This window comes from Ovis aries, chromosome 2 (assembly GCF_016772045.2).
Source record: "Ovis aries strain OAR_USU_Benz2616 breed Rambouillet chromosome 2, ARS-UI_Ramb_v3.0, whole genome shotgun sequence".
NCBI classification, from domain to species: domain Eukaryota; kingdom Metazoa; phylum Chordata; class Mammalia; order Artiodactyla; family Bovidae; genus Ovis; species Ovis aries.
The window spans coordinates 84139870-84153138 of NC_056055.1; the positions used below are offsets into that span (position 1 = coordinate 84139870).

The window sequence follows — 13269 nt, forward strand, 5'->3', positions numbered from 1 at the left end:
GCACAAATACTATAGTTACTTTGGAAATGGGAAAAAAAAGAATTAAAGATCTTACTACAAACTACAGGGTGGACTTAGGTACAAAGTAGCCATAAGTTTGTACTTGCTATATGATGAACTTAATTTGACCACTTGTTTAGAAATCGATTAATACTTGGCTATACAGCAGTATACTTAGAAGAATGAGTCTTCTCATGTATCATGATGTCTTTTCAGCTAACTGTTGTCTCTTTGTGACTTTAATGGTATATTTTCATTCTGTATTTTTCTGTAGGCATCCACAAGGACAAAGATAAACCTCCCAGCTTCTCTGTTGTCCTTGAGACTTTGAGACGTACCTTGACAGATTACCAGAACAAGCTGGAAGATGCATCTAATGAGGTAACACTTGCACTGTTTGGCTCCACACACATAGCCTTCGGCCTGCAGCAGTACGTATTACTTGCTTGTTACAAAGGTCAAAAATATTGCGAATGTTGATTTGACAGCCTCACAGATAAAAAAATAATAAGTTGTCTGTCACTGTTTTCTCTGTGAATGTGGCCTAAAGTCAGGTCTCACTTGTGTTTTTGTAACTCTTCTGTCACACTGCTATTTTCGGAGTTCTAAAGACTGTCACTTCTTGGTCTTCATAATTTATCTTTTAACTTAATTTAAAAAAGCCGTGCAACTCAGTTAATATGATATTTAAATGTTAATGTGTTTTCATGAGATTTGGAATAGGTAGTGGACATTTAGGGCTTGTCAATATTTTGGCTTAAGAGTTCTACAAATTGTAGAGATCTTACTAAAAAAGAAAGAAATTAGTTTGCATTCTGTAAAGGGAGTGACTGTTAGAAGTTTTTTAAAAACAAATATCTGCTTGATGTAGCCTGGAGGTTTTGGTTTCCTGATTGAAAAAACTCATGCTTCTATGTATCTTCTTTTTTTTAAAAAATTATTTATTTTAATTGGAGGCTAATTACTTTACAGTATTGTAGTGTTTTTTTTACCATACATTGACATGAATTAGCCATGTGTGTACATGTTATCTTCTCTTTTGTATTGTTTAATTTGTGGATTGATAATTTTCTTGGGTATTAAAATGTTTTATGAACTTGTGCTTTAAAAATTGAAGAGTTTATTTAGTTACATCTTATCACATTAGAAAATATGAAGTAACTACGTTAAACACAGTAAAACAACAGACAATTTTTCTAACTGAAGACAAGTTACGAAACATGTAATTTAGTATTTATCCCTCTATGTTTATCTCTTTGTTTCGTGTAATACAAAGGCCATGAAACCCTTATATTTCCCATTTCAAAAGAGCCATATTTTACTTTAGTTTGCTAAGGTGAAGAAAGAAGGAAAAGTGAGTTTTCTTAGTGCCTTCTAAGGAAAATGACCACTGGAATAATTAAATTTCTATAAAGAGCAAACATTGCCGTCTTTCCCAGTGAGACAAGACAACCTGTATTGTTAGTAGTTTATGCACCTCTTCTGAGGCCTAGGTCTGGAAGCTGCAGGGTAAGTAGGAACATATTACCCACAGCGAATTGTTATTTGGGAGGATGAATGTCACATGATCTTCAGCACAGTTGAAAAGTCGACTCAGCAGGCTTTGGCTTAGTAATGCGCTTTGTTGTGAACCAGTGCCAGAGACAGCAGTGGGGAGACCAAGGGGGTGGCTGCAAAGAAAGCAAAAAGAGCAGTCTGACAGAAAGAAGAATGAACTGTCAAAGAAAATAAATCACAAGCAGAGTGGGACCAACTGATGACCTGCCACAAGCCTTCCCAGTAGGACTGCATGTGACCGACCCTGAGGTTGTCATATGGAGTGAGAGACCCGCGGATACCCTCACGATGTAGAAAGAACAGGCTTTTGCTCTGTCCTTTTTTCTTTCCGTATAGATGCCATTCCTTCTGGCATTTTGGTCCTGTAGGATTTTAAAAATAAAGTTATATTTGTTTACAGTAAGAATGAAATCCTTTATCCAGATAGCTGGTAAAAACACAACAATATCACTGACATTTTAAGCTTGAATGCTTGCTTTTCGTTTTAGCATGTGAACTTGTGACAGAAATTACATAATTAACCAAAAGAAATACATTTTTAAGACTGAATTACTATCAAAAGTTTGTATTTGATAATTGCATAAAAATTTAAAGATTAGCTTTTGAGTTATCCACCCTTGGAAAATATTTTAAAAGTTACTTACATTTTTTTTTCATCAGCTAAGCAACATGAATAATGCTAAGGAAAAGGCATCTAATGAACTTGACTCTACCAAACAGAAGATAGAATCTCACACTAAAAATATAAAGGTATTATAATTTAGAAAAGCTTTTTCCTGTTGTGTTAAGAAATTAATATAATTATCTAGGGGATATTTTTAAGGAGAGCTATATGAAAATATATCTTCCTTTTTTTTATTAAGTATGTTTAGATACCGCTTAAAATTTTTTTTTATTGTTGATCAAAATAAGAATGGTTTTTCATTGAAAAAACTTTATTGGAAATTGTTTTGGTTCAAGGAAAAATTCATTTCCCAGATTTAATGATAGTACCATAGATTCAAATATTGTTTTAAGATTTGATGTCCAACCTTAGCTACACAGTCAACATATCTTATGTAAGCACATCAGTGCTTGGAGTCAGTTTTCATAATTTTGGAGTGGAGTCATTGTTTTAAGTACATCATGCCTAGTAGTGGGCTGAGATCACACCTAGCTAAGGTCCAGGACAACGGTTTATTTTTTGTGCTGCTTTTATGTACTACATCTTTGAAAAATTATACTAAGGCAACTCTCAGAGTTGGAATTTTTTGGTGTGGGTTCATGTTGTTTGTCATGGATGTACGTGAATGAAATCTGTTAAGGGTAAGGACTGAAAAGTGAAGCAGAATTTCATGTCATGTATTTGAGATTTCTACTGGCATTTGAAATATCACTGGGAAGTAAATGTTCTTATGGTAAATTTAGGAGATTTATATTTAAAATGTTATTTTAAAGTTTTTGAGCTACCAGTTTGTTTTTTTTTAAATAATGAGCTGAAAGGAAAACTCTTGTAAAGAGCTTTTTGGAATAGGTTTTTTGATTAACATTTTATATTTAAGTGTTATGATCTTCCCACCATCTTTTTGTTTGGTGTCTCCAACAGGACCTTCAGGATAAGCTGGGAGATGTCAGTAAAGAGTTAAGTCATTTGCGCACTAAATGTGCAGACAGAGAGGCTCTAATAAACACTTTGAAAGTGGAACTGCAGAATGTGCTGCACTGTTGGGAGAAAGAAAAGGCGCGAGCAGCCCAATCTGAGAGTGAACTTCAGAAGCTTTCCCAGGCTTTCCATAAGGATACTGAGGTATTACCTGGGACAAGAGGACTGACAGGGAGGCCTCGCACTAATCTCACTTTTAGAAATTTACATCAAGTGGGTCTTTTTACTCTTATTTAATTCAAAAAATTCTTCTCAGCTGTTTTGAAGTGTTCATGCCAGCTGCAAAACCAGCCATTCCATTACTCTTGTATGATACAATTTTGTGAGAGAAATAAAGTAGTTTAACTGTTTTATCATTTGTACAAGTTATTTTCTCTGTTAGAACATACTATTTCAAGCAGCTATGCTCCTAACAGTCTTGTGTGTCATTGACAAAATAATTTTTTTATTTCAGTAGTTTAGTAGCCTGACATGGTGGAAAGAATCTTTTTTGTAACCTGAAAGAACTGACTTGGATAGAGGTACTTATGTTTACAAACTGTGAATATGGACAAGCCACATGGTTTGGTCTCTCCACATCTTTGCTTCCTTATTTGCAAAACAGGAATAATATCTACTTTAATAGAAAGTTGCCTTATTTTTTATAATTGTAAGATATTAATCAAAATTTAGAAAAATAGAAGTCTCACACAGTTAAAAAGTTTATTTGGATGTCCTTGGGGGTTGCCTATCCATGTTAATTTATTAATGACTTCTTAAAATATTATGACAGACTCTTCCATACTGTATGAGCCTGTGTGAGTAGAATTGTAATCTTATATTTTCTTTTACCCGTGGGATGTAGAGCTAGTCTAGCTAGCGTGGAGCTAGTTTATCTGAGTCGTCTTGCATATTGAGTTCATTACTCGAACAAATATGAACATGAATGCCAAGAGAGTAAAAAGGAAACATTCTTCCCACTCTTCTTTCAGTCTGGGATTTAAATTGTGTCCACATGAAGGGGCTGGAATTGTTCTACACATCAGATAATGATTAAAGTAAAGGAAACTAGAAGGCTGACTGTATTGTAAAGTCAGCATGTCTACAGGATTGTGGTTGGGTTCAACATGTGTGAATTGATTTTGGATCTTGAGATTCTCTTTTCACGCCAAATGGATGATTGTCATGCATGGTTCATCACAGCCCAAGCAAAAAGGACGTGATGGCGACACAATGAATTACCCTTTAGGAAGAACTCGATCACTTGGCAAAATGCGGAGAGGGAAGATTGTTAGTGCCTGAGTATTATGTTTGGCTAGTTATATTTAATAAGATTTTTGAATGTCTCAATTTAGTTGAAAATGCAAACGACATCTTTAATTGCTTAAAAAATAAAGATACATGCATTGTTATAAAGATTCTTCTTATATCTTAATTCAAGTTGTGGATATAGCTACATATTCAAATTTTTTTGGGGGGGGTTTAAATTGTTATATTTGGAAAAAATCTAAGATGACATATAGAGAGAATGAAAGATATGTATTTTTATATATATTGGAAACTTTCACCACAGCTTCTAACTACAAAACTTTTATATATGCTACATTCAGTTCTTACCTGGAAGATTAGAATCCTATTTTTTAAATAGAAATTTAAAATTTCTTTTAAAGGTTTTCCTGTTGGTCTGTTAAAAAACCTTGAGAGAACTTATTTTATCTACCTAAAATGCTCATTTTGTAGCTTTTCACAATTACCTTGTCTTGAATTCCATTCTTTGACTTTAAGGATAAAAATGTATTATAACAAGAGCAATTTGGCATTTTAGTAAGTAAATTCCCTTTTTGTTTTCAAGATGGAAATCAGCTTTTTAATGAATTCTATAGTATAGTGTTTCTAGGTCATTAAGCAATGGATGGTTTAGCTACAACAGTAGCAATATAATTTGAAAGAATTTTTTACATATTTTTAATTGAACAGTTTTAAATTATGTCTTGGGCAGCCATATTCTTTCTTTTTTTTTGGACTGCTAAGTTTGTGATATTTGAACACCTATAAATGCCCAGTTTGCCAAGTCCGATATAAACTTCTAAGTGGGGGAAGATAATGAGCCTATCTCCCGTCTCTTTCATATCACTGTCTGCTTTGCCTAAGGGGCTTAGGATAGATTTCCTATAAGTGGTAAGTAAACCAGAATCTCTGGAGGAGGAGGAAAGCTGAGTAATTGTGTGCATGTCAAGTGCAGATGTTGGTATAGCTTTTTCTTTAACAGTGTTGGGTACACTCTTTATTTTGGTTTTTTGACTTAACATCTTTTTTGGCAAATGTAAATATAAAATTATGGAATTACCATGTTAACGTCTAGTTAGAAGAGCTTAGAAGCATCTAGTCCAGATACCTCATGTTAAAGCCAAGGAAGGTGAAGCCTGAACAGACACTGGCTCGATCATGGCCTCAGTTGCAGCAGCGCTGGCCTCAGAACCCAGGTCGTTTGGCTTCTACACTTGAGATTTTTTACTAAGTGTAAGCAATTGTAAGTTTCTATCTGATGTTTAACTTTGAATGTTAAAAAAGTCCCCAAGATGACCATATTCCCATACTTGAGTATTTTAATTCCTTTCTAGGATTTTTGACATAAATTCTTCACCATGTGAATTATGTGTTTTACTTCTTACAGTGTTTATATACTGGAATTAATTTCTTTTTTTCTCACAGGAGAAGCTAACCTTCCTTCATACCTTGTATCAGCACTTGATAGCAGGCTCTGTGCTCATAAAACAACCAGAAGGCATGCTGGATAAATTCTCTTGGTCTGAGCTTTGTGCAGTCTTGCAGGAGAATGTTGATGCCCTGATCGTAGACCTCAACAGGGCTAATGAGAAGGTAACTGTCCTCAGGCACCAGATTCCTCTATTAAATTCAGTGACATTTGTCCACATCACAGTATCATTAAGAAGGGCTGACATTCATCTTATTTCAAAAAGAATTTGGGTGTTAATAATTCAATACCATTAATTATGGCTTGTCTACAACTCAGTTTGATGCCATTGCTGTGGGCATGTAAATGTGACTGAAGTCTGTATGAAGTCTCTGAGCTCCACTTTCTGTGCAGGACATGCTAATACTACTAGCCAGTGTTAGCCACAGGGACCTAATTAAAAGAAAATAAATTAATCTTACTGATGAAGCAATTCAAAGAACTTAGTCATTTACATTAATAAACCAACTCTTTATGTTAGCATAAAATAGAAACAAGAATCAGTTATTCAAAAACATGATCCTAAAATTCTTTGCTCAGGAAATAATGAGATGTTACTTTAAAAGCACTTAAAGTTTAAAAATTACGTTTATGACATTTCTTGTAATAGAACAAACTGTACATTACAAAACCCATTCAGTGCTTTAGAAAGTAAGGAGGACATATTGTGGGAGAAAACTGGACTTTATCATCCCTTTAACATTCACAAACCTAGGAAGTCAGTCTTTCAAAAAAATTTAAAAACCTTCTTTTGGTTATTGAAAATTAAAGTGGCTTAGCAGTCCAACGTGTTTCTCCGTTAAAGGTGCTGATTCTTATCCTGAGTCTGTTGAACTAGTTAGAACTATATTTATATGATCTAGTTTCTAGGTCTTAGTTGCCGTGACATTTGCCCTTAGGGGGATACAGAGAGGAAAATTGTTCCCTAAATTTTTTTTTTTAATCTGTTGAAGTAATGGCCCAGTTTTTGAGTGAGAGCATTTTTATCTTGGTCTGATTGGCAAACAATCACAGGCATTGAGAGTAGGATTGAGGAAATAAGGGAATAAATTGTGATAAGTGGAGATACTGTTCTTAGCTGTGAATGTGTATGTAACAGATTTCCAAATTACCGGTAATTAAAATGAGTACATGTTTTAGCTCTCTGATATGGCATTGTATTTTAATAGTTTTCATAGTTTCAAAACATCGTTAATTGTCGTACATGTTAGATGATAAAGATTTGCTTTCCAGTGTTTTGAATGTGAAATAAAAATGACTGGAACATTCTGCTTTATTATATGTAAAATGTTTGTAGATTTGTAAATCTCATTTAAATACTTCCTTTTCCACTGAAATATCTGAACAGCTTGAGCTTTGGTTCTAGAGGTAAAAATATTCTTCTTAATTTTCTCAGTAAAATTGATTGTAGAATAAGTAACTTTGTTAGTTATTGGGGCTTCCCAGGTGGCACAGTGGTAAAGAATCCACCTGCCAATGCAGGAGGGTTGGGTTTGATCCCTGGGTTAGGAAGATCCCCTGAAATAGGAAATGGCAACCAGTTTCAGTATTCTTGCCTGGAAAATGCCATGGATAGAGGAGCCTGGTGGGCTGCGCCCTTGGGGTCACAGAGAGTCAGACACAACTGGGTGACTGAGCACACACATAGAATTTTATTAGAGAAACATGTCATCTATACATATAAGTGAAACATTTTCTGCTAAAATATAGTTTTGTTCTACTAACTCCTGTTTCTTCATTTAGTTTTCATTTTAGCTTAAAATTTTTGTATGATCTTAAGGCCTAAAATATAGTAGAAAATTCTAGAATAGCTTTTGGGGGAGATGATACAAAGAACACATTGGTGAGCATATCTTGTTCTGTATTGCATTTCACCATTTAGATAAGTCATCTAGAGTATATCTGTAAAAACAAGTCTGATACGATGAAAGAGCTTCAGCAAACCCAGGAAGACACCTTTAACAAAGTGGCAGAGCAGATCAAAGCCCAGGAGAGCTGCTGGCACAAGCAAAAGAAGGAACTGGAGCTGCAGTACTCTGAACTCCTCCTGGAGGTGCAGAAGAGGGCACAGGTATGCTGCCGCCACAAAGAGCTTTAGAAACGGGACGCTCGATCTTTCACTTTCAAGTGTGTTCTTTTAATACCAATACCAAGTCAGGTAAAGCTTCGGAGAGCCACACAGAACTTGCTTGTTTGGGTTACGTGTACGTGTGATTGTGCAAAGACATGTACACAAATGGGCATACATGCGTATGCACGCACTCGGGTGGATTAAGGATCGTCTCACTTAAGTTTGAAAGTAAAAGGGTTTCTGGTTAAAAATGCACAGATCAATTAAATACTAAAATTGTATTTCCTTCATTTTAAAAATAAAGGTTAAGAAACTTTGGCAAAATATTATCAGTTTTAGTGTAGATATACTTTGATCCAGTTTATTCCATTTGTGGAGATTTCTATTAATATGTGAACCATCATTTTAATTCATTTGGGGTTGAAATTTGCTGTAGTTCCTAACGTTGAAGACTTTGAATTATAGTTATAGATCCTATAGCAAACCTGTTGGTTGTGAGAGGTAATACGTCCTCTGTGTTGGATTTGATTGAGAACAGAAGTTATGTGTAGTTAGCAAAATCATATTTTTTTCTCATACAAGATATTATCAACATACTTTATATTGCTAACTCTCATTCCTGCCCAATCAGAAATAACAATGACAGTCTATACTTTTTTTCTATAGACTTCTCATAGTTGATTCAGTTTTAACCTCTTTGTTTGATCCACTCATTCTTATATTGTCAAGTCTAATTAAAAAAAGAAACCACATTTTAAAAATTTGCCAGTAAACAGTTTCCAGTTGCTTAAAATAAGACCACTCTGTTTTCCCAAGCATTTAAGCCCCATATGAAGTTAAGCTTATCTGTGAATTTGAATGAATTCATACACTCTCTAAAAGTGGCCTTTTGTTCACTACATGCAGGATGCCATGTGATATCGTCTGCATTTTCTACCACTGAAGAGACCTAAATAAATTTTTTAGAGATAATATTGACATACAGTGAACAGATTTTAAGTATATAGTATGATATTTTGATCAGTGTATGCACCCGTGTACCCATCGCCCCATTTAAGACTTCAACATTTTCATTGCCTCAGAAAGTTCTCTTGTGCTCTCTTCTGGTCAGCTTCCACTCCCCGCAGGCACCCAGAATTCTGATGTTCTGATACCTGTCATCACAGATTATTTTCCTTTGTTCTAGAATCGTTCAGTGTGTAGTCTTCGGTGGTTGGTTTATTTCCCTCAACATTTATTTTTTTAATATTCATGCTTGTTGTATTTCTCAGTTCATTCTTTTTTATAGTTGAGTAGTATTCCACTTTATATCACAATTTGATAAATTGTGAATTGATGGATATTTGTCTTTTTTCCAGCTTTTGGCTATTGTAAACAAAATTGTTGCAAACATTATTGTCTAACTGTTTTATTGACATATGTTTTCATTTTGTAGTTAAGAGTGTAGTTTACACTAGTTTATAAGACAGATGTATATATACAAAAAAACTATCAGACATTTTTTTCAAAATGGTTCTATCACTTTATATTTCTACCATCAATTTGTGAGAATTTTCATTGTTCTATATCCACTGCAAAGTTTGTCATTGTCAGTCTTCTAAATTTTAGCCATTCTAGTTGTTTTAAAATGGAATTTAATTGTGATTTTCACATTTTCTTGGTGGATATGATGTTGAGCACTTTTTATGCTCTTTTTTTTTTTTTTTAATTTTTATTATTATTATTATTTTTTTAATTTTAAAATCTTTAATTCTTACATGCATTCCCAAACATGAACCCCCCTCCCACCTCCCTCCCCATAACATCTTTCTGGGTCATCCCCATGCACCAGCCCCAAGCATGCTGCATCCTGCGTCAGACATAGACTGGCGATTCAATTCACATGATAGTATACATGTTAGAATGTCATTCTCCCAAATCATCCCACCCTCTCCCTCTCCCTCTGAGTCCAAAAGTCCGTTATACACATCTGTGTCTCTTTCCCTGTCTTGTATACAGGGTCGTCATTGCCATCTTCCTAAATTCCATATATATGTGTTAGTATACTGTATTGGTGTTTTTCTTTCTGGCTTACTTCACTCTGTATAATCGGCTCCAGTTTCATCCATCTCATCAGAACTGATTCAAATGAATTCTTTTTAACAGCTGAGTAATACTCCATTGTGTATATGTACCACAGCTTTCTTATCCATTCATCTGCTGATGGACATCTAGGTTGTTTCCATGTCCTGGCTATTATAAACAGTGCTGCGATGAACATTGGGGTACATGTGTCTCTTTCAATTCTGGTTTCCTCGGTGTGTATGCCCAGAAGTGGGATTGCTGGGTCATAAGGTAGTTCTATTTGCAATTTTTAAGGAATCTCCACACTGTTCTCCATAGTGGTTGTACTAGTTTGCATTCCCACCAACAGTGTAGGAGGGTTCCCTTTCTCCACACCCTCTCCAGCATTTATTGCTTGCAGATTTTTGGATCGCAGCCATTCTGACTGGTGTGAAGTGGTACCTCATTGTGGTTTTGATTTGCATTTCTCTAATAATGAGTGATGTTGAGCATCTTTTCATGTGTTTGTTAGCCATCCGTATGTCTTCTTTGGAGAAATGTCTATTTAGTTCTTTGGCCCATTTTTTGATTGGGTCGTTTATTTTTCTGGAGTTGAGCTGCATAAGTTGCTTGTATATTTTTGAGATTAGTTGTTTGTCAGTTGCTTCATTTGCTATTATTTTCTCCCATTCAGAAGGCTGTCTTTTCACCTTGCTTATAGTTTCCTTTGTTGTGCAGAAGCTTTTAATTTTAATTAGATCCCATTTGTTTATTTTTGCTTTTATTTCCAGAATTCTGGGAGGTGGATCATAGAGGATCCTGCTGTGATTTATGTCTGAGAGTGTTTTGCCTATGTTCTCCTCTAGGAGTTTTATAGTTTCTGATCTTACATTTAGATCTTTAATCCATTTTGAGTTTATTTTTGTGTGCGGTGTTAGAAAGTGATCTAGTTTCATTCTTTTACAAGTGGTTGACCAATTTTCCCAGCACCACTTGTTAAAGAGATTGTCTTTACTCCATTGTATATTCTTGCCTCCTTTGTCAAAGATAAGGTGTCCATATGTGTGTGGATTTATCTCTGGGCTTTCTATTTTGTTCCATTGATCTATATGTCTGTCTTTGTGCCAGTACCATACTGTCTTGATGACTGTGGCTTTGTAGTAGAGCCTGAAGTCAGGCAAGTTGATTCCTCCAGTTCCATTCTTCTTTCTCAAGATTGCTTTGGCTATTCGAGGTTTTTGTATTTCCATACAAATCTTGAAATTATTTGTTCTAGTTCTGTGAAAATGTGGCTGGTAGCTTGATAGGGATTGCATTGAATTTGTAAATTGCTTTGGGTAGTATACTCATTTTCACTATATTGATTCTTCCAATCCATGAACATGGTATATTTCTCCATCTATTAGTGTCCTCTTTGATTTCTTTCATCAGTGTTTTATAGTTTTCTATATATAGGTCTTTAGTTTCTTTAGGTAGATATATTCCTAAGTATTTTATTCTTTTCGTTGCAATGGTGAATGGAATTGTTTCCTTAATTTCTTTTCTACTTTCTCATTATTCGTGTATAGGAATGCAAGGGATTTCTGTGTGTTGATTTTATATCCTGCAATTTTACTATATTCATTGATGAGATCTAGTAATTTTCTGGTGGAGTCTTTAGGGTTTTCCATGTAGAGGATCATGTCATCTGCAAACAGTGAGAGTTTACTTCTTCTTTTCCAATTTGGATTCCTTTTATTTCTTTTTCTGCTCTGATTGCTGTGGCCAAAACTTCCAGAACTATGTTGAATAGTAGCGGTGAAAGTGGACACCCTTGTCTTGTTCCTGACTTTAGGGGAAATGCTTTCAATTTTTCACCATTGAGGATAATGTTTGCTGTGGGTTTGCCATAGATAGCTTTTATTATGTTGAGGTATGTTCCTTCTATTCCTGCTTTCTGGAGAGTTTTTATCATAAATGGATGTTGAATTTTGTCAAAGGCCTTCTCTGCATCTATTGAGATAATCATATGGTTTTATTTTTCAATTTGTTAATGTGGTGAATTACATTGATTGATTTGCGGATATTGAAGAATCCTTGCATCCCTGGGATAAAGCCCACTTGGTCATGGTGTATGATCTTTTTAATGTGTTGTTGGATTCTGATTGCTAGAATTTTGTTGAGGATTTTTGCATCTATGTTCATCAGAGATATTGACCTGTAGTTTTCTTTTTTGTGACATCTTTGTCAGGTTTTGGTATTAGGGTGATGGTGGCCTCATAGAATGAGTTTGGAAGTTTACCTTCCTCTGCAATTTCTGGAAGAGTTTGAGGAGGATAGGTGTTAGCTCTTCTCGAAATTTTTGGTAGAATTCAGCTGTGAAGCCATCTGGACCTGGGCTTTTGTTTGCTGGAAGATTTCTGATTACAGTATCAATTTCCGTGCTTGTGATGGGTCTGTTAAGATTTTCGATTTCTTCCTGGTTCAGTTTTGGAAAATTGTACTTTTCTAAGAATTTGTCCATTTCTTCCACGTTGTCCATTTTATTGGCATACAACTGCTGATAGTAGTCTCTTATGATCCTTTGTATTTCTGTGTTGTCTGTTGTGATCTCTCCATTTTCATTTCTAATTTTATTGATTTGATTTTTCTCTCTTTGCTTCTTGATGAGTCTGGCTAATGGTTTGTCAATTTTATTTATCCTTTCAAAGAACCAGCTTTTGGCTTTGTTGATTTTTGCTATGGTCTCTTTTGTTTCTTTTGCATTTATTTCTGCCCTAATTTTTAAGATTTCTTTCCTTCTACTAACTCTGGGGTTCTCCAACTCTTCCTTTTCTAGTTGCTTTAGTTGTAGAGTTAGGTTATTTATTTGACTTTTTCTTGTTTCTTGAGGTATGCCTGTATTGCTATGAACTTTCCTCTTAGCACTGCTTTTATAGTGTCCCACAGGTTTTGGGTTGTTGTGTTTTCATTTTCATTAGTTTCTATGCATATTTTGATTTCTTTTTGATTTCTTCTGTGATTTGTTGGTTATTCAGAAGTGTGTTGTTCAACCTCCATATGTTGGAATTTTTAATAGTTTTTCTCCTGTAATTGAGATCTAATCTTAATGCATTATGGTCAGAAAAGATGCTTGGAATGATTTCGATTTTCTTGAATTTATCAAGTTTAGATTTATGGCCCAGGATGTGATCTATCCTGGAGAAGGTTCCATGAGCACTTGAAAAAAAGGTGAAATTCGTT

At 34.8% G+C, this 13269-nt stretch overlaps 1 protein-coding gene across 13 annotated transcripts in view; it reads left to right on the top strand.

Moving 5' to 3' along the window:
- The window catches only part of CCDC171 (coiled-coil domain containing 171), a 352484-nt gene that overhangs the window by 110471 nt on the left and 228744 nt on the right, over positions 1 to 13269 (top strand). For all 13 annotated transcript variants that reach the window (XM_004004388.6, XM_060409497.1, XM_042243466.2 and 10 more), the window contains 5 exons: positions 275 to 381; positions 2218 to 2307; positions 3143 to 3343; positions 5891 to 6058; positions 7816 to 8004. In XM_004004388.6, the coding sequence (XP_004004437.1) occupies positions 275 to 381; positions 2218 to 2307; positions 3143 to 3343; positions 5891 to 6058; positions 7816 to 8004 (755 nt within the window). The remainder of the gene's footprint in view (positions 1 to 274; positions 382 to 2217; positions 2308 to 3142; positions 3344 to 5890; positions 6059 to 7815; positions 8005 to 13269) is intronic.